This window comes from Dreissena polymorpha, chromosome 3 (genome assembly GCF_020536995.1).
Source record: "Dreissena polymorpha isolate Duluth1 chromosome 3, UMN_Dpol_1.0, whole genome shotgun sequence".
In the NCBI taxonomy this organism is placed as follows: Eukaryota; Metazoa; Mollusca; class Bivalvia; order Myida; family Dreissenidae; genus Dreissena; species Dreissena polymorpha.
Window position 1 is genome coordinate 45,439,476 of NC_068357.1, and position 23,036 is coordinate 45,462,511.

Sequence of the window (23,036 nt, forward strand, 5' to 3'; positions counted from 1 at the left end):
AACGACAATTATGAAGGCATGAATATGAACGTTATTGAGTCAAGAAATAATTATCCTTATTATTGGAGTCGTGTTCTGAGGAAACTGGGCTTAATGCATGTGTCGTCCCAGATTAGCCTGTGCAGTCCGTACAGGCTAATCAGGGACGACACTTTCCGCTTGTATGATATTTTCTGTTTAAAGAAAGTCTCTTCTTAGTAAAAATCTAGTTTATGCAGAAAGTGTCGTCCCAGATTAGCATGTGCGGACTACCCAGGCTAATCTGGGACGACACTTTACGCACATGCGTTATGCCCAGTTTTCTCAAAACGCTCACCGCTTCAAATGGTCATCAGAACAAGTACACTCGCCTGTCAAAAAATCCCGGGTTAAATAAGGTTAACCCATTTATGCCTAGTGGACTCTCCCATCCTTCTAAATTGGATCGATTTATTTCCAAAATTAGGAATTTCTAGTATATTTATTTCTATATTTATAATATTTCTCACAGAAATTCCTTTAAGCAAACAGCACAGACCCTGATAAAACGCCGCATCATGCGGCGTCTCATCTGGGTCTACGCTGTTTGCCAAGGCCTTTTTTCTAGACGCTAGGCATAATGGGTTAAGTCCACACACTTTACCCATAAATAACTTGCAATAAAAACATTAATAAAATTGTACCTTTAAAAATAGCCTTCATTGAACCATAGATACAATAACGTCAGTATATGTATGATATTAATTAGTACATAATTTACATGTAATCTAAAGCAGGCAGAAATTTAAATTATAAAGTGGGCGTCCCTTTGAGAAGTAATAGCAATGTGCCTGTTACTAAACAAACTTTTGTAAAAATCCAAAATTTCGGAAATAGTTTGAACATTTCGAAAGAAACTTCGCTTGGGTTATGGACCATTTAGTTTAACTGCGTTCAGACGTCACCTCGATCTATTATATGAACTAGTAAATGTATGAATGGCATACCACGCAGGACGTAATATCGGTTCGATAGTATTGGATGTGCTGAGTGCGCATGTACGGAGGTTTCTTACAGGAACATCACGCTCTATAAAAAGAAATCGCAGACGAGAAGTGATGAGCATTCCGCCTTAAATAACCAGGGCCGAGCCCAATACAATAAGGGAGTGAAACAAAATTAAGCAAGCGAACAACTTTACATTAATTTAAAAATCGAAACGTATTTTTTGCGAACTTAAACTCCCAAGTGAAACGAAAGGTATGTGAATTTATTTCTCCTTTTCTCCTGCCGTATATTGTCATATTTATCAAATTATTTTCGTATCTATTCTAGCATGGCATTGTTTCCATTTGTTCTTATTCTTTGTTAATCTTTCCTATCATTTTTACCATAAGATTGTACGAATAAAATTCGTTCAAAATATGAAATGGTTCTTAAAGTTTTTTTTATTTTACTTAGATTTGATTTTAAACCTTTCATTTTGTTATACTTTTGAATATATCTGATTGTTTAGTTCAATATTATATTTTCAATAATATCATTAAATATTTTACTACTAAATTTTCATTTTTATCCTAAAAAACAAATAGTGTGCTTTTATAAGGAAAATTAAAACTGTTTAACGTGTGTACAACATATATTTTTTACGATACAATGGCAGAAGAGCTATAATTTTCTCGAATCATTCTTTCAAATTTTTGAAAGTGCATATCATTATTCACAAATCTTAAGACATTAAATCAATGTGTAATTTAATAGGCGTTATATATGCATATATGATGTAGTGTGTGATCATATACAGACTGTTGTATTCATTGAAGCCGTATTACTGTGAGATTCAGCCGTACCCCGTTCTTAAGCATGTGACAAATGAAAACCTCGTTTTACAAGTGTGAATGAATTTATTTGCTACAATTATTACTTGCCTTGATAAAAACGACGTCAGTAGATACGCTGCTAATTGCATGTACGGCTATTCTAGTCATCCTTTAGCTGCATCCACCATTCTAACGGACCAGTTAAGAATAATATTCGCCTTGCTCTGTGAAAATGGGGTTGAATGCATGTGCGTAAAGTGTCGTCCCAGATTAGCATGTGCAATCCGCACAGGCTAATAAGGGAAGGGACGACACTTTACGCATAAACTTAATTTTTGCATGGAAGAGACTTTCTTTAAAACGAAAAATATCATACAAGCGGAAAGTGTCGTCCCTGATTAGCCTTTGCGGACTGCACAGGCTAATCTGGGACGACACTTTACGCAAATGCATTAAACCCTTTTTTCACAAAGCACGGCCCATATGTGTATTGTGAAATAAACCAAGGGCACGACGAATACGAAGCGTTTGCAAAATCTTAGATACAATCAGTTTAAAGTACGTGGACATGTGCTAGGTTCTATGGTTAAATTATGTTGATTTTGCCATCTCTGTGATAGGTGCTATGGTTAAATTATGTTGATTTTGCACCGCCATTGATCTTTATATTGCTACGTTTTTTTAGGTTATTTTTTATGTTCAGAAACAATGTTTAGGCGAAATTGATAAGATTTAATAAAGCTTCTATTTTTTCCAATATTTTAATATAAAAAAATCTTGAAAGAAGGATCTTAATTTTATGAGGTGTTTAGTCTTATTCCCTTCAAGAAACGCTATTTTTATTACGGTTTTCATATATATATGAGAGCTTTGCTTTGAAAAAAACGGCCCTAAATGCATGTGCGTGAAGTGTCGCCCCATATAAGCTTGTGCAATCAGCACAGGCTTTTCAGCGACTACAGTTTCCGCATTTACCGTATATTTCGTTTAAAGGGAATCTCATCTAAGCGAAAATTCCCTTTCGGCGGAAAGTGTCGTCCCTGATTGGCCTGTGTCATTTATGTTAGGGATGTAGTGATCAAAAAAGAAGATTTTATCTAAGATTATGTTCAATCGGAACTAAAATTTGTAGAAGGATCTTTGGAAAAAAAACAGGGCACTGGCAGCATTTTAGTGGTATATCCAATAATATTCCATTCTACACTGTCCTCATGGCATAAACTTCAAATTTCATGTTTTTAAAATATATAAAAAAATCAAGTGTATGTTTAGACGTTAAAGCCAACCTCCGTGCAGAGATTTGAATGGTCCCAAGATCAGCCCGATATCAAATGCCGTTATAACCAACCACGTGCTGATAGCCGAGCCACGTGATTCAATAATTTTCTCGTTGTTATTTTTCCTTTTTTAATTTAGGTATTTTTTTTGGTTATAAACCAAAACTTATTCACTTATTTCAAACCATAACATAAAATGCTACAGCTTTTTTAAAATCTAATACACAAAAAGTAAAATTATTCCAGATCAAGAAGGATTTTCTTTTACTTGTAGTGGTTATCGCCAGTAGCTATAACATATTTTTGAAAAATGAGTTGCGTCATAGATTATGCAATAGCGAACAACTCCAGTGCCTTCAGCGCTTTGATTTTTGTAGTGGTTATCGCCAGTACCCGTGGTGAGATAACCTCTGCATGGGGTTGGGTTAAGAGCGTATGAATGTTGTCGTGGTTGTTGTTGTTATTTTTGCTGTCGTTGCACAAGCCACCTTGCATTCAGCGCACACAGGCAACTGCTAGAGCTGAGATACTTTTCTTCACGTGTGTTTGAAAAATGTGATGTGATTAAATATGGTCCTTAAGCGCCACCATGGCTACGTTGCTTTTCTCACGACCTCTCTCTCTCTGTACCTTTAATAACACGGAAAAATCCAAGACTTTACATGTTCAACCACGAATTATCAAAATTAAATTTGAATGCATATTTTTTAAACAAACACTTGGTTTGATAAATCAAATAAGAAATAGAGTTTAAAAAAATACCAATAACGTTATTGTCCCTATATGGGGAGGGGGGGGGTGCGTTTAAATACTCCACTTTTTCTTTAACTTTGTGTCTATGCCTACTGTATTCTTTTGCAAGCTATCTATTGGCCCATTGACAAAGACAATGTAGGTAGTTTTTAAAGTGCACTGAATTCGAAACCGAATGTGTATATTTATTTGTTACTACATTAGACATTGATCAAGAAATAGAGCGTATCATAGTTACCGTGGCTTACGAAGATGTCAGTGCAAGTGGACAATCCGAAATCCATCGTCAAATAAACTTAAAAATATTTCAATTTAGCGTTCTGGGAAAACCAGACTTGATACATATGCCTAAAGCAGTACGGACATGCTAATCAGGTACGACAACGTCCGCTTTTATGGATTTTTTTTATAGGAAGTCTATTTTAAACAACATCATGCGGCGTCTCATCTAGGTCTGCGCTGTCTGCCAATGCCTTTTTTCTAGACGCTAGACATAAATGGGTTAAATAGAAGCAGTAGTGATACAATACCTAAGAATGGAATTTCCATGTAGTGCCTGTATACGAATGTGCACTTTAAATATCGATTAGAAAAAAAACACTGGAAAGCAATACAGTGCGCGATTTTTATTCGAAACTTAGTGTATCACTTCAATAAGTATTGATATTTAGAGTAAATTCGACGATAAGCTTTTTAAGTCATACTTAAGCGGACAGTTCTTTAACAATTGTATGGGTTTCCAATATTTTAAACTGTAAATACTTGTGTGTTTTTTTCCTAATAAGCGAAAAAGTATTTCATTTACGTCGCACGATTCTTATCCAATACATGTGACAATATGCGGCGTATTTCTTTATTGTTACACAATAAGCGTTTTATCTTTAAACACAAGCATTGACGTCATACACGTACTGAAAATAATACCGATGCGTTATGCTCTAAACGATAATAATTATAAGAAGCTTTGAAAGGAATTCGGTAATATGATGTCACGTGTCATATGAAACTGGTTTGCTCTGTCACCTATTCAATACTGTATTCATGCCCACTAACAATCTATATAGAGGGGTAGATGTAAATAGCAATCGAATAACCAATATGCTAGCTTCTTCATACCAAATATATTATTTCGTGACCAATATCTTTTTTCATTGTCGATTAACAATATAACTACTACTGCTGCTACTACTACTACTGCTACAAAAACAACAACAAATACTACTACTTCTACTACTACTTCTACTACTACAACTATTACCACTATCACCACCATGACCACCACCACCACCACCACCACCACCACCACCACCACCACCACCACCACCACCACCACCACCACCACCACCACCACCACCACCACCACCACAACCACCACCACCACCACCACCACCACAACCACGACCACGACCACGACCACGACCACCACCACCACCACCACCACCACCACCACCACCACCACCACCACCACCACCACCACCACCACCACCACCACCACCACCACCACCACTACCACCACTACTACTACTACTACTACTACTACTTCTACTACTACTACTACTACTACTACTACTACTACTACTACTACTACTACTACTACTACTACTACTACTACTACTACTACCACTACTACTGCTACTACTACTACTATCTTTGAATATTTTTCAATAAGCGTACAATTAAAGTGCGTTATTTATTATATCAAATGTGATTTTTTCAGACACTTTCTAAAGACAAAATGGCGGCCATAAAAACATGCAACATGATAAAAACAGTAAGCCCAAGCGCATTGAAACGCGTTGTGTCAACATCAGCAACATCACGAAATACCACAACGCCCTCGGCGTTTGTGCTTGAGCAAGAACGGACGGCAACTGTAAGTTTTACTTTTCCATGAATAGTTCACATATATATGTAATTGTAAATGATACATTAAACTTCGAAAACACTTAAATACTTATAATACCAAGAAAGAAAGGATATAAATGTACGACGTACAACTGAACTCAAATATAGTGACATTTGGTGTAGAGCTGACGTTTTGGCATTTTGACTTCGGCTTCAAAATATTTTTAAGGATATTTTAGTCATATTTGTTTTATATATTTTCCAAAAAACTTAGAAACGCGTTAATTGTATATATAAATTAATATAATATTTATATTGTTTGAATACACACTTAAAATATAGATATTTTTTTAATATATGACATTTATATTGACAGTCTGGCAATATGTTAACACGCCGCTTTAAAACATGTCAAAGATGCTAAAAGGTTTTAAATATACTAGTAATTAAATGTTTTTAAACGATACCATTTGGAATCACTTAAACAAATACCAAAATAAAAAAAACAGTTGAAGTAAAAATAGATCTGCTGTGGGATTTTCTCTCGGCCTAAACTTTCTGTAAATATTGTTAAATGTTTTTCACCTATAATTGTATTAGCATAATATATGATTTTATTGTGTTCAATTAAACTGATTTAAGTTGAGCACATATTCTGTAACGATTGATCTGTGTTCGTTTTGCATGTTCAATAATAAACTATTTCAGTGCCCGTTTAAAAACATACTAAACACAAAACCAATAAGGCGGAATGAATCTCAAACCTCGCGTGACATACCAACCGCATCTTCTGAACTGAAGAGCTTCGAAGAAATTCCAGGACCCAAAGGTCTTCCGATAGTGGGAACGTTATTTGACTATTTTAAGAAGGACGGTTTACGATTTAACAAAATGCACGAGGTACTTATTGGGATGCTCTCGTTTATTATTTCATTGACATAATGTGTTTGCTTTTGTTCCGATCCTTCTGTTTGTTACGGGGCATGGCTAAGGCGTTTCCCGAATTTTCTTATTTCTGAAAAATGAAGCTTTAAGCAAGGACTATGCACATACCTGTCTCTAAAGAAATGCAGAATATATTTAGTGAGAACTTAAACGAATACGAATTTATTGTCAAGGTTTTCTTTTGTCTGGTAAAGAGTGCTGCAGTCTCAAAAAAAGGAAACATGTGTTCATTCTTTTAAATAAATATGTATTCACTATTCAAGTTTTATCAGTCAAACACAATTGTATGCATTTTCAAACAAAGTATAAAAAATAACATATAATAATAGAAATATAAAACATGTATACAATTTATAAAAAAGCAAAGATTTCTATAATAGGCATACCAGAAGAGGGCAATCGAACACGGTCCAATTTACAAAGAAAAGATTGCCACCATCAGTACCGTGGTCGTCAGTGACCCCCGCGAGTACTCCAAGGTCATAAGGTCAGAGGGCAGGTACCCGATACGGCGTGAGATGGAGCCCATAGCTCACTACAGACGACAGAAAAATCTCGACCTCGGACTCGTCAACGAGTAAGAAATATTTATTATTGCGGCACTCGCATTTTGCATTTCTTCGTTATTTCGTTTGTGCGGTTAGCTTATTCGTTATTTATCCATGCACACGTGTCGTAAAGTTGTGTATTTGTTTTTGTCCGTAGAGCGTTCGTTAATATTTTGTTTGTTTCTGTTCATGTTTATTAATGTTAAATGCAATGTGTTTTTTTTTCAACCAAACTTGCGGTATGTAGAATCAGTCAAAGTTAAGCTATTGTTATAAGCCTATTTACAGTATAAGCCTTTTAGCTTTTGGTCATTTATACTTTGAATAGTTGGTATGGTCAGCAACGGAAAGCTTTATTGCTAGTTATACAAAGAACAATTTTATCAAACAAGTGTTCCCTTAGCTAAACTTTATATAATAGCGAAGCAAAAACCGAAGCATAACAACCAACGTGGTTTGAAAGATTTTTCACGTGTGTTAATTACACCAAGCAAATCCACCTGTCTGTAAACAGGACAAAATAAAAACCAACAACGCCTTAAAAAGCCCACGAACAGTTGTGTTATGTTGCGTTTGCTTTTGAAAACACCGTGTTCCTTTTTTAAATCTGTATTTCACACCACACCTTACGAGGAATCGAGTTCGCTTAAAATGATACTAAAGATAAAAACCGCAGCGTTTGTGTCATCGTGGTCGTGTCATCATGTAGTGCTAAAACAGGACCACATCGAGCGACGAAGCGGCATGAGAGTGAGTTTGTTCAGTCAATGTCGGTTATAATTTGGGTCTATTTACAGACATGTGAACACGTCTTGGTCTTATTTGCAAACGTCAAACTAGTCTGAATATTGTGCGAGCAATCCCCGTTGCCACCTCTGATATAGGTGCGAGACCATTGTCTGGATTTTTCAGATAAATTGGTACTTGCATAATAGCAAGTGTAAAGCAAAACATTAACTGTTATTTTTTGCGCTGACGTAGAAGTTTTCTTTTTATCTGATCATTACAGTCAGAAGATACAATATGAAGAAATAGTGTTTACATGAAATTGCGTTTTAAAGCTTATTGTAACGTAACTCATGACTTATGACTTGCGTTATATTTGATTCCCTAAAAAATACACAGTTATATTAAAGGGACTGTCAACCGCGATTGACGAAAAAAGAAGTTCTAAAATACCGTATTTTTTTACAATTATTAATTTATATTGATTAAAATATCACGACTGGTATATTACATTACTTGAAAATAAACTAATAATTGTAAAAAATACGTTATTTTATAACTTTTTTTTTCGTCAATCGCGGTTGACAGTCCCTTTAAGTAAAATCTACTATAAGCGTTAGATCCTACAAAATAAAATAAGTCTTATGACCAAAGTGTTTATTTGGATTGACTCTTTCAATATTCATTTTGATCATATTCAGCAAAGGTGAGAACTGGTACAAGCTTCGAACGGTCACCGCACCAAAGATGCTTAAAATGAAGGAGGTGCTGGACTTCTGTGAACCGATGAACGACGTTGGAAACGATTTTGTCGCGCACCTGGCCGACATGCGTCAATCCAACGATGAGGTGGTCGGCCTCGAGAAGGAACTCTTCAAATGGTCTTTTGAATGTAAGTTGTTTAGGCCTAACTTCCACGCAGAGTTGTTGTTCCATGCTTCCACATACAATCTCTGCCACCACAAGAAAATCCTTCCACATTTTGGTACTTTTTTAAAGTATTATATTAGGAGATGTAGTCTCATTTTTTATATTTTGAAAAAGTGTACAAGTTAAAGTTCATAATAAAAAAATACCTAAATTGAAAAAAAGTGAAAATAACAACGGGAAAATAATTGTACCACGTGGCTCGGCTACCATAACGTTGTTTGATTTAGCTGGTTCGAGTCAAATCCCCGCGCGGTGGTTGTAGTATAGGCCCAACCTCCGCCCGAGCTTTGATTGGTTCCGAGCACACACTGAAACCGTTTGTGCAGGTAACCATCTTAAGGAGTATTGGTTAAGGCTTATTGTCTTAATGATGTCGTTATGTCCACGTGTTGGTGATTGTTGTAAAACCCAGTGGTTTCGCGGTCGAATGCGTAAGAATGAAACCAAAACGACGATAAAGACAATAGGTGCCTACAGGTTATTCATAAAAAACTGAATTTTGCGTGTCAAGAATACATTTATCACATGCTTTTAAATGAGCAAATTCAATAAATATTTACGAAAACATAATAATAAATACCGAATGTTGTTTACATTTCGTGACGTCGCAATGTCATTTCAGAAAATAACAAAATGCGATTGGTCAATACACGAAAACTAAGCCAATGAAAACGCTTAAAATGTTGTATTACACATGTGTACTATAAAACATGTGTCGCGGCAAAACCTGTATTCGTGACATCAGTTATGACGTTGGTAAATCCTCTGTAAAGTGACGTCAACATTTTACATATTATGTAATGGTTATATTACTTGGGAAACAGGGTATGGCATGTGGTAAAATCGAAATATTGCTCTGGGCTTAAGTCGTGTGCGTAAAGTGTCGTCCCAGATAAGCCTGTGCAGTCCATCCAGGCTTATCATGGACGTCACACTCCGCATAGACTGGATTTTCATGTAGAAAACGCTTCCTGCGACCGAAAAAATCCATAAAAGCGGAAATGTTAGTCCCTGATTGGCATGTGGGACTGGGAAACCACTGGGAAACCACTTAGCGTACATACATTAACCCATTTATGACTAGTGGACTCTCCCATCCTTCTAAATTGGAGCAATTTATTTCCAAAATTAGGGATGTTTAGTATATTTATTTCTATATTTAGAAAATTTCTTACAGAAATTCCTTTAAGCAAACAGCGCAGACCCAGATGAGACGCCGCATCATGCGGCGTCTCATCTGGGTCTACGCTGTTTGCCAAGGCCTTTTTTCTAGACGCTAGGCATAAATGGGTTAAACCTCGTTTTCACAGAGCGAAACTCAAATAAAAAGAATGAATTTGCCTACTGAGTAATATTACACGCGATTCACATGTCTGTAAGCACAACAACAACTTATTCAACATTTATGATGATAGCAATGTACATAGTGTATAATCAAATACAACACAACAAGGAAACTTACATAAATAATTTTTTTAGTAATAATACTCGTAAGAAATAAACGATGTCAGTGTGTATTTGATTATTTTAAAGTCTTCAATATTAAATATTTACTGGTAGCGTTAATGTAGGACAACGTGATATAATGTTATTTTAAGAAACCGTCTATTCATAAACTAATATTTGTAGTAACTATATCTTGTAATTAAGTCCATTTCTTCGGTTAAAATAATATTATCACAATCGTTTTAGCTGTTCCAGTTTATAAACTTTACACGTTTACCTAAATTATACGTAAATGCGTTGAAAAGAGTGGGCGTCAGAGCTCCAGATAAGAGGCGTATCTGCGTATTTACGCATTGAAAAAATAAAAAAACGCATTAAAAATCGGCCCAGTACGTTACAAAACACTTTACAAATCTTGGTACGTATTTTAAATCAATTAAAGTGTGTAACCGGTTTAACCAATAATCCAGTTAAGTTTTTTGTGTAAGTTAAACTTTGAATCAAAAGTAAGTAAGTCAAAATAAGCTTGTAGTAAAAATGGCGGCCCATCATGTTTGTGGATCAAAAAGGGACGTTTTAAGCAACTTGCGGGACTATTTTTAAAGAAAGTCTGTTGATATCGTAATTTTAAATATATTCTGTTTTCATTTAATAAATATAAATAACAAATAATAATACTATTTCTAGATTAAACACGCCTTTTACTGTTTCCGTTTTCTATTGAAATGGAAAATACCCCTAAATATTCATAACCCTTTATGGCTGAACCAAAGGAGTAAAATACGCATTGACAATAATATCAGGGGGTGAAATACCCTTTAGACTAAATCCTTATCTGGAGATCTGGTGGGCGTTCATTAAACATGGTTAAAGGGACTGCCCAACAGTCAAAAGCGTCGTTCGACGCGAATCGATATTTTGGGGAACTACGGGGATTGCTTATGTAGCTAACAAGAAATATCTTTAAAAAAGATATACGGCGTTGATTGTGGTTGGAGTAAATGAAAGGTAAAGAGTTCAATGAATGAGATTAAAGATAGCGAATGTCTTTTTCTGTGCAGTTCTTAGCTGCATCAAACGCTGTACGGGATGATACGCGGAGTTTTTGCGGCTTATTTTACATAATTACATATTGCTGGTCATAAACCTATAGATACAAAACAGAAAACCAAAATAAGAATGGAAGTGAAATTAAAACATAATTATGAGTCAACTGGCCACACGCGAAGTATCCGTACATATTTTAAATATTTATACGCGCGTTCTTCGAACAAACATGTTTTAGTGGTTTGTCTGGTATTACTATTTGATTCGATTATTAACAGTATCGAGAATCATCGCGCTCATGCTAAATTCATTAGTCAATATGATGGAATAATTCTTGTTAAATTAATTAAAAATAATATTTATCATGGTATTGTTGAAAACACATTAAGAATCTATTATTGACATACCATATTATATCGCTGGATATCTTCATTTAACATCTGTCTGGTCTAAAGAAAATTCCAGTTCACCTAGTTCACGCTATAGCGTCTTTATTATGTAACGATTATTTTCCTGGCCGCGAACTTCGATCAGCACATAGGGTAGAGACGCAGCGATGACCTCAGTATGTAAACTCTGACATTCACACACAGTGGCCGCAATTTGACCCGACATACCTCGCCGGTTGAAATGCAATGCAAGTGAGTCTTCGCTTCCACTGCTCTCTATACTTTAACATGTTAACATGTTGGCAGGAATATGGAAGTTAGTACTAAATATGAGAACATAGCCTTTAAGTGCAAACGTTCTCGCGCTGAAAATCTTCAAAATAAAAGGTGGACGCACAAACTGTATTGATGTCGAGATTGAGTGTAAAACTGTTCTATCTATTAAGCCTTTTCATTAGATATAAAATTGTTTCATGCTGAACACGCAGTAAAACAGTGTTACAAAGACGCGGACATGTTTCCAATGTTCTGGTCGTATTCTCAAATCAGCCAATGCAGTCAATGAAGTGTATTCATCTGTACGTGGCCGCGCGAAGTTTTATTTGAATTCTATTGGACGTTAACAAAGGTCACGTAAGGTGAAAAGCTGGCGTAGTCAGCTCCGCCGAAAAAAATACCACCGCATTAGTTGTGAGCGTGGATGGTCGAGTGGTAAAGTAAGGATACATTTTACTCCATAACTCCACGACTCTAAAGGTCAGTGGTTCGAGCCCTGTGGAGGTTAACGTTTTTTTTCTCTTTTTTAAATTTGTATTCTTTTTTATTGCAGATTTTTAGTTTAAATGTTTAAATTTATCAATATAAAACATTTTTAGCAGTAAATGACAAGCTTTAATACATGCCAAAATCTGTTGGACAGTCCCTTTAATAAAACCGAATAATGATTTCTTCTGATTTTATTTTCGATCGTATTTATCTTCTTTTAAATAATACGATGAACTACAGTGTTTGTTAATTTGCTACTGACGTCAGCACAGTGGATACCCTTGACACAGCTAGGCTGCATGGTCATTGTGTACACAGTATAAAGGGGGGGGGGGGCTGTTCACAGATGAATATCTTTTTTAAATGTTTAGATTAGAAAAGAATGCAGTTCATAACTTCACATTCAAAAAAGCGGATTGACAGCCATGAAGAAGAAAACTATTAAACTGTTCGTGTCGTTAATGGATCATCACCTATCGAAATACGTGGGAAAAAAACACATGCGTTATTAACACATTTCTCCAACAAATGCGTTTTAAAATTAAGTGAGAATTATGAAGAGAACGCGCGATGCAAATTTTGTTGTTCAATGCTCCTAGGTTCAAATCTCGGCGTAAAACATATGTGGGTCGGGCTCTGTGAAAAGGGGTTTTAATGCATGTGCGTTAATTCTCGTCCGAGATTAGCCTGTGCAGTCCGCACAGGCTAATCAGGGACGACACTTTCCGCATTTATGGTATTTATCGTTAACAGAAAATCTCTTCTTTGCAAAAATCCAGTTAAGGCGCAAAGTGTCTTCCCTGATTAGCTTGTGCGGACCGCACATGCTAATCTGGGACGGCACTAAACGCACATGAATTAAACCCCCTTTTCAAATAGCACGGCTCAAATGCATTCTTCTTATTATTTTTTATTATAATAATTTTAGATAAATAAAAAAATAATAGTTGCATTAGTACTTAGATCAACATTGCTTTAGTAATAAAATACGAAATCATGTAACACATTTGAAGGATATAAACGACCATTTTAAAAGGGGTGGTGAACTGAATTACATGTACGCTAAACATCATTTCAAGAATACAATATAAAAGGTATAACAAGACTATTGCCAAACAATATAGTCCCCTACCGACTTCATATTGTCAGAAATTCCACCATTGTCATAAAAAATATTATTTGTTGCCATAGCAACCAGAGTTGTTGACGTAGGAACAAAATGAAATGACGTGTATAATGTCCATATTGCAATATATCCATATTTCAAGTTTCATGAAAAAATATTAAGAACGATTAAAGTTATCGCAGGATCCAGAAAACCACTATTTTCAGCAGTATTTCTAGTCTATTTGTTGCCATAGCAACCAGAATTGTTGACGTAGGAACATAATGAAATGACGTGCATAATGACCATATTGCCATCTATCCATGTTTCAAGTTTCATGAAAAAATAATAAAAACGTTTAAAGTTATCGCAGGATCCACAAAAGTGTGACTGACTGACAGACTGACAAACAGACAGACAGAGCGCAAACCATAAGTCCCCCCGGTGAAACCGGTAGGGGACAATTAAGTATTAAACAAGACTATTGCCAAGCAATATATGTCCCCTACCGGCTCCACCATTGTCAGAAATTCCACCATTGTCAATTTGTTTTGAATATATTTGTTTCCATAACAACCATAATTTTTGACGTTGGAACAAAATGAAATGACGTACATAATGTCCATATTGCCATCTATCAATGTTTCAAGTTTGATTACAAAATATGAAGAACTTTTAAAGTTACCGCAGGATCCAGAAAACCACTATTTTCAGCAGTATTTCCAGTCTATTTGTTACCATAGCAACCATACTTTTTGACGTAAGAACAAAATAAAATGACGTGCATAATGTCCATTTTGCCATCTATCCATGTTTCAAGTGTCATGAAAAAATTTGAAGAAGTTTTTAAGTTATCGCAGATCCAGAAAAGTGTGACAGACATACAGACAGACAGACAGACAGACAGACAGACAGACAGACGCACAGAGCGTAAACCATAAGTCCTCTCCGTTGAAACCGGTAGGGGACAATAAGTGGAAAACAATACCAAATATGTCCATATTTCGTTTCTTCAGTGATTTCCTCTTCTTTTATTTCTGGATATTTCTTATATTAAAACATGCCCTCTTATTTTTTTTCTTTGGAATAATTCATATTTTTAAAAAATATTTTCTACCCCTTTATATATGCATATGTGACATGGGATATAGTTGCAAAATGTTCGATCGTTATTCCTTAATCAATTAAAAAAACACTTTTCCGTAGTCTTTAAAAATAATTTCAGCAATCGGTACGTTCCTTTTCGAGGAGAGGATCGGCTGCTTCTCCAAACCGACGCCGACCAAAGCGCAACAGTTCATCGATCATTTACAGGAGTTTTTCAAGTACCTCCAGCCCCTCATGTTCAACGTGCCAATCTACAAACTCTACCCAACGAAACTGTGGAAGAAGTTTGAGTACCACTCGGACGCCGTCTTCCAACTGGGCCGGTATTTCATCAATAAGGTACGTATTACATAAAATATACCGTAAACACGTTACTTTTGTTTATTTTAATTTCTTAAATACAAAATATGTTTCGGCATCGGTTATAACCTTCATCAATAGTTTTACTATAAACGAGAAATTATTTTTATCAATAAGGTACGCGAATTTTTAGACCGGATAAGAACAATCAGCGATATCAGTGCATCGCGTGAATTTTGAACCGCTCAACGCGACATATTTGCATATAAACATCGTTTATCATATGACCGTTTTTTTGTATTGTTTTTTTATTACCTTAATAATTATTATTGTATGTCCATAGCGCATTTATGTCAACTCATGTCATTCTACCCCTTACCATGTTATGATACATAAGTAAACGTTGTAAAATCACGGGATGCCTTCGACATTTATCATACGTATTGACGGAGTCAATACAAGTTTAAGACAAAGAAAAAAATCCGCATTAAACTTAATTATTAGCACGGAAAACCACGTTCTCTCTGTTGGTTACAGAAAGTCGCGGAGTTAGAGAAGGCAGCGCAGCTCCCTTCGGCATCTCAGGGCCCGGCATCGGAACAGCGGGTCCCCTTCCTGACGTACATGCTCTCACAGGAGTCGCTTACAACCGACGACGCCCTATCAACCGCCGTTGACCTCCTTGTGGCCGCTACTGAAAATGTAAGCCAAAGACGCTGTTTATAATATGAGTCTCGTTGTATGAAAATTGGGCCTTATGCATGTGCGTAAAGCGCTGTCCCAGATAGGCTTGTGCGGTCCGCACATGCTAATCTTTGGCGACACTTTCCGCCTAAACAGGATATTCGCTTAGAAGGGACTTCCCTTACACGAACAAGCCATAAAAGCGGAAATTGTCGACCCTGATTAACCTGTGCGCACTGCACAGGCTTATCTTCGACGATACTTTACGCAAAAGTATAATTCCGAGTTTTCCAGGAACTCGACTCACATAAATATACCTATGCATATTAAAATATGTACCGTTCTGATTAACCCATTTATGCCTGGCGTCTAGAAAAAAGGCCTTGGGTCTCTTCTAGGTCTGCGCTGTTTGCTTAAAGGAATTTCTGTAAGGAATATTCTAAATATAGAACAAAATGTACTAGACATCCCTAATTTTGGAAAAACATTGATCCAATTTAGAAGGATGGGATATTCCACTGGGCATAAACGGGTTAAAATACTAGAAGATGATTAGCGACTGACGGGAGTTTATCGTAAGTCATGTGACTTGTATGGAATTAACGGTGACATTAAGGCTAGATTGCCCACTCTCATTTGTTCAATACTTTGTGTACAAAGAATACGCTTGTTGTCTCATTAAATAGATGTGTCCACCACCGATTCAATTGTTCATTTGCTAGCGGGCCCATGCTTTTTCTATTACATGTATCCAACGTTAAATCAACATAAAGTCTCAGCGCTTCCACTACCTTTTATCTGATGGAAGTCTTGACTACCATGTCTTAGTTTTCGGAAGTCCCAGTCATAAAATCTGGAAAGTTCCACTTGTATTTAATCATTTTACTATGAATGTTGGCGCTATCAGTTGCGTGATATTTTGCATAGGCGCTCGATGGCATTCTTTTAGTTAACCGTTGTTTATTATAATGATCTATGTACAATGTCGAACTATCTTTTTTTTAAGAAGACGTTTTGTCGGAAGATTGTTATTGATTTAGTATGTGTTATGCATTATAATAAAAAACGGGTAACTGAAAAATAAATAAATAAAACAAAACATTGCCATCGAGCGCCTATGATATTTTGTACCATTTAAAAAATACAACAAAAAGAAATTTGTATAAAATATTATTCTAACACAATGTCTCACAGAACAGAACAGAACAGAATGTTTATTTACGACTTAAGCATTTACAGCTCATCGTCACAACAATATGAACAGAAAAACAAATTCACATGCGTCAACAATACATGTCATTGTATACAGTACATCAGTTATATACTAGCATGGCTTAATGTGAGATTGCCAGAACAATATGAGGTGACTCTTTATTTGTAAAGAGTTTTAAAATGTAATACTTGAACAATTCACATTTAAATAATTAAATATATAGATATATACTTTTGAAAAGATACTCACAGCATAATGCGCATTCAACACAGTTCTCTGGAGCTGTTTTTAAACCATCGCGATGTCTAACTTAAAAAGTTTTCGTGTAAAATCGTCAGGAATTGCGGACGGAGTCGCGCAACCTGTTCTACCTAAAGTATTGTATAATGTTGATGCATTTAGAGCATTAATGACCCTCTTTTAGACGGCCAACGCCATGCTGTGGACCTTATACTGCTTGGCTGAGAATCCGGAGGCACAACAAAAGATGTACGAAGAAACCAAGGCCGTTTTGGGTGATAGCAAGGAAATCAACGCCAAAAACATCTCCAAACTGACATATGTGAAGGCAGTACTCAAGGAGGCCCTTCGGTATGTGTAAGCGTCGATCTGGGAAAACAGGGTTAAAAGCATGTGCGTTAATAGGGCCTTGTTACGTTTTGGTTAATTGACAAAATTTATTTAAAAAATGTTTCAGACTCGCAAGTTTTCGTTGTAGTTATGATATTTGCGAGGAAACAGTTACACTGAACATTTACCATGCTCTAAAATATCATTTATATACACCTTTTGACGATTAAACAACGTGAAAATTATAAAGCGTTGCAACGCGAGACGATTGAATAATTTGGAGAGTTCTGATGTTGTCGTTATATTTTGTGATACTACGAGGATTACTTATATAAAGTATAAAATTCGTCTCTAATTGTATGAGCACGTATGGCCGAGTGACCTAAGCGACAGACTTTTACTCCAGGGGTCAGTGGTTCGAGCCCAGTTGAGGGCTACTTTTTTCTTTCTTTAATTTTATTCTTGTTATTTTACTTGAGGTTTTTAGATCAAATGTTTACATTTATCAATATATAGCATTTAATGACAAACTTCAATATATGCCAAAATCTGTGAAAAGGCCCCTTTAACTGCCGTCTGTTTGGTCTGTGCAGTAGGTACAGGCTTATTAGGGACGACACTCTCCCCTTGTATAGTATATTTCGATTAAAGGAAGCCTAGTGTTAGTAAACATCCACATAAGACGGAAAGTGTCGTGCGGTATAAGTCTGTTCACAGGCTAATGTGGGCAGACTTTTTACCCACATGCTGTGCAGCCCAGTTTCACCAACTAAACTATCTCCATTCTAAGAAAAAATGCGCCTCGTTTGTGGCCTCAGATCGTTGTTTGCTTAAAGGAATTTCTGTTAGAAATAGTCAAACAATAGAAACAAATATACCAGACATTCTTAATTTTTGGAAACAAATTGATCTAATTTAGAAGGATGAGAGAGTCCACTAGGCATAAATGGGTTAAATGACCCACACATGCGCCCTATAATGCCAATTACATTACGTGCGCACTAAAATAAGCGAATAGGCCAATATGAATCCATCTTAACATTTATTATTCGTGGGGCATCAATAGTTGTTGATTGCGTGGTTTGACCGGTGCATCAATAGTTGTTGATTGCGTGGTTTGACCGGTGCATCAATAGTTGTTGACTGTGTGGTTTGACCGGTGCATCAATAGTTGTTGATTGCGTGGTTTGACCGGTGCATCAATAGTTGTTGATTGCGTGGTTTGACCGGTGCACTAATTGAACCCTTTACCAATTAGATATGTATTGTCATGCAGGTGTAGTCCCTAACAAAGTTATAATTAAAGAACTTTCTTACTAGATTCAAGTTTTAACGGCTTCATTTCCAACCCTTAGATACGAATGAGAAACAAACATCATAAAACCTGAACAGACTGCGAGTTACTCGCAGGCTGTTCTGGTTTTATGCCGTTTGCACATAGCCACTTCCACTTTGCCTCTCAATGTGAAAGGGTTAACACAAGCACATCGGAAAATGACCGATTACTTTTTTCCGTGCTCTATGAAAAGGGGGTTTAATGCATGTGCGTAAAGTGTCGTCCCAGATTAGCCTGTGCATTCCGCACAGGCTAATCAGGGACAACACTTTCCGCCTAAACTGCATTTTAGCTTACAAGAGACTTGCTTTAAACGAAAAATACTATAAAAGCGGAAAGTGTCGTCCCTGATTAGCCTTTGCGGACTGCACAGGCTAATCTGGGAAGACACTTACACATATGAATTAAACCCCCTTTTCACAGGCCACATGATATAACAGAATACAGAACAGAGTGTTTATTTACGACTTAAGCATTAACAGTTCATCGTCACAACAATATGAACAGAAAAACAAATTCACATGCGTCAACAATACATGTCATTGTATACAGTACATCAGTTATATACTTACTTATATACTAGCATGCCTTAATGTGAGAATGCCAGAACAATATGAGGTGTATCTTAATTTGTAAAGAGTATTAAAATGTAATACTTGGACAATTCACATTTAAATAATTAAATATATATACTTTTGAAAAGATTCTTTCACATCGAAAAATAATATAACATATTAATATATTGTCAGCCTTTAGTTAAAAAGCTTTGATGCAAAAATTAGCTAGACGAATTAATACTGTTTTATTAGTTTCATTCAAAAATTGCACACATTTGAACATACTTGGTCTTCTTTTGTAAAAGTTAGGCAAATAAATATTTCTGAAATTGTCGTTAAAACGACATATTAGACCAAAATGGTATTTATCTTCAATTTCGTTCAATGAACAGTTTTTACATATTCGTTCATTTCTGGGAATTTGTTGATGTATACCAGTTTCAATAAAAAGGCTATGGGATGATAACCGCATTTTTGCGATGATATTTGTAAATTTCGAATTCTCCAAGATATCTAAAAAAAACTGATCGATCAAAAATAGGTTTTAATTCTTTGTAAAGGTACAATGAGGAACTTTCATTAACGTCTGTTCTCCAATTTGAAATAAAAATATCGTTTAAACGGTTTCGAAAAAATGGAATAAAGGTGTTTATATGAACAGATTCTGGATATAACCAAACGTCGTTAAAACTAGATTCTTGTAAAAGGTTTCGAACTGCGCATGCCCAAGATTTAGAACGTGTAATGCTTCTTGATTATTCGCATTGTTTACTTTACTTTAAACATATTTTATTTCCAAGTAATGACATTGTACAAATATATACATTGGTCCATACATACATAATTGAAAAAGGGTTAGACCTGAAGTTCTTCAACATTATCGGGGGTCTTTCCCTTGCAATAGTTTTAACATGTTGTAATGGTGACAGACTTACATAAAATATTAATCTTGTCATTTACACAGTATACAATTGAGAACATAAATCTCAATAATTATATGTATTATTTGATGACAACAGTACTAAAATACAATTGGCAGATTTAAAGTAAAAAAAACTTTAAAAAATTACTATTCGCAAATAACGGCAAATAGTCAACGGATATCTTCCAACTTCGGAATACAATGCATTTGAGTGTGTAGAGGATTTTACATTCAGCAGCCATTTACAGAATTTGCGCTGTAACATCATTCACGTCCGTTCATTTATTGCATGTTGACTGCTCGTCGTTTCAGCAAATACCCTGTTTCTTGGGCCACCAGTAGAATAACACAGGAGGACATGGAGGTGTGCGGGCACCACATTCCAGCCGGGGTAAGTGCCTTCAACATATAGCATATGAGACCCACTCTGCGAAAACAGGTATAAAATATATCGGAGAAAACTGTGATGTACGAATCAAACATTCTTATAGTCTCCACCTTTTTACAATACAATCCTATGCTTGGAGATAATAAAAACATATTTGTGAAAAAATACTTGTAAATGATCATACATTGGATGGCGTTAACAAAACAAGTCACAGAGATACACGATACCACCTACTCTACGATTTCAGACGCACATTCAGGCAAACGTGTACGTCATGTTTCATACATGCTCACATAGAGAAAAACACTTGTGCGACATGTTTCCACGATAACGTTCTCAAGCAATCGTGTACGTCATGTTTCACGTACTCTGTACAGTTTCAGACGTACATTCAGGCAAACTTGTACGACATGTTTCACGCTAACGTTCACACTACAATTTCAGACGTACATTCATGCAAACTTGTACGACATGTTTCACAATAACGTTCACTCTCCAATTTCAGACGTACATACAGGCAAACTTGTACGACATGTTTCACGATAACGTTCACTCTACAATTTCAGACGCACATACAGGCAAACTTATACGGGATGTTTCGCGACGAGAAGCTCTTTCACGACAACGACAGCTTCAAGCCGGAGCGGTGGCTGAAAGACAGCAAGATGGACGCCACACTGAAGGGCCTTTCCAGCCTCGTTTGGGGTCACGGAGCACGCATGTGCATTGGTAAGCTCCTATGTGTAATACAAAGTATTATCCAGAATACATAATGATTATCACGGGAAAATATGTTCTCTTCAAAGCTATAAGTAAATCACGTTTTCAAATGGAAATTGAGTTAAAACTACATGTACATGCGATTGGGATGGTTATCGAAGCTGGACGAGATAAAATACCAAAAGTAATTATCACCCAATTTGAGTTATTAAGAGGGCATCGTTTGCCAGAACGCCGCCTAACTGCCCGCCCGCCCGTCAGACCGACTTTGTTACGGGCCTGTAAAAGCATTGTCTCTAAGTAATTGTTATATTTTGATTGCAGGACGACGATTTGCCGAACAAGAAATGCACATCGCCCTTACAAAGGTATTACAAATTTAGACACTTTGTGTATAATAGTTAATAGTTAATGTGGACATACTTAGTTTGTCAATAGCTTGTACAACATTATGATACAGATTTCGAGTAATGAGTACATTTGTTTGTTTTCGCGACAATGCACTTTGTCTTTGATTCCTTCACATCACAAACAAGCGTGTATCTTAATCAAGCTGTATCGTTTTTTTTCAGATTGTGCAAAACTTCAACTTGCAGTACGAACGTGAGCCCATTCATGCTACGCTAAACACCGTGATGACCCCCGATCGACCATTGGTGATCAAGTTCGAACCCCGGTCATTATAGCGACCACAGCCCAACCCCACAAAACCACAATAATTTATTTATTACTCGTTAAACCGTCAGCGCACACAGCCGACTTTGTTCCTAAGCGTGATTGCGTTGTGTTTTTGTGTGTATGTAAGATGGAATGAATTTCAGCATTTTTCAAACGGACAAAACGCACTATGTATGCAGTGTACGCGTTTTACCCACAAAAAATCTACCGTTTTTCTGGGACACACTTTCTACTAAAAGGTGGGAGTGCCAAAACGGTTATGTTGAGTTTCGATATTTGGCTCAAATCGTAGACATTTGTTGAACGTTTATCATAGTATACATGTATAACATGATAAAAGGAAAGCAATGAGATTTATCAAGTTCTCTTCCAAGTTTCTTGACTGAACGACTTGGTGTTTGAAGCAGTCATTGTTTTCATTCCTTTGGAGATGTAACTGGCTAAGATTTGTATGTGTCCCTGGCAAAAATATTGCGAACGCTTCTGTATGTACATGTTGAGGTTTCCGTGTTGGTATAGAAAAGAGCCTTCCTTAGCCCTTTGCATGCTGGGACATTTTTCGTCTGCTAAAATGTCGTCTGCTGAATTTCTACAATTAGCATTTCTTCGATTTTTTTTCAAAAAATACTATCAGAATAGCAAACAGTTTGGATCCAGATGAGACGCCACGTTCTGCGGCGTCTCATCTGGATCCAAACTGTTTGCAAAGGCCTTCAAAATTCGGTTCCCGCACTGAAAGGGTTAGAGCTATAAACTCTGTGACGTTTGAGCACAATAAGTTGCAATGCGAGGTACTGAATAAAGCAACACTTAGTGTACAACAGAATAACATAGTACATATAATACATGTATATGGATCAAATTAAAAGTAGAGGGAAACATATACCCCCATACCAATGTTATCCTTCAATATAAAAATGTTGAATAACTTGTAATATTTTAGGCGATTATAAATTGGCAATATAAAGTACATATAATAATGTAGACAAGGAAGGACAACTTTCCAA

General features: G+C 36.2%; 1 protein-coding gene across 1 annotated transcript; it reads left to right on the forward strand.

Annotated features, from left to right (window-relative positions):
- Positions 1–1,089: 1,089 nt before the first annotated feature.
- LOC127873608 (cytochrome P450 10-like) lies at positions 1,090–22,722 on the forward strand. Its single transcript, XM_052417483.1, has 12 exons — positions 1,090–1,218; positions 5,526–5,681; positions 6,362–6,553; positions 6,979–7,175; positions 8,574–8,764; positions 14,780–15,000; positions 15,499–15,663; positions 17,283–17,449; positions 20,556–20,634; positions 21,198–21,360; positions 21,676–21,719; positions 21,924–22,722. The coding sequence occupies exons 2-12, from the start codon at positions 5,544–5,546 to the stop codon at positions 22,035–22,037; spliced, it is 1,671 nt and encodes a 556-aa protein (XP_052273443.1). The 5' UTR covers positions 1,090–1,218; positions 5,526–5,543; the 3' UTR covers positions 22,038–22,722.
- The last annotated feature ends 314 nt before the right edge of the window (positions 22,723–23,036 follow it).

Bases quoted from the DNA above. Each gene is read 5' to 3' on its own strand.
- LOC127873608 (XM_052417483.1), top strand. From the start codon at position 5,544: ATGGCGGCCATAAAAACATGCAACATGATAAAAACAGTAAGCCCAAGC. The intron at 5,682-6,361 runs GTAAGTTTTACT...AAACTATTTCAG, and splicing joins AGCAAGAACGGACGGCAACT to TGCCCGTTTAAAAACATACT. The intron at 17,450-20,555 runs GTATGTGTAAGC...TCGTCGTTTCAG, and splicing joins GTACTCAAGGAGGCCCTTCG to CAAATACCCTGTTTCTTGGG.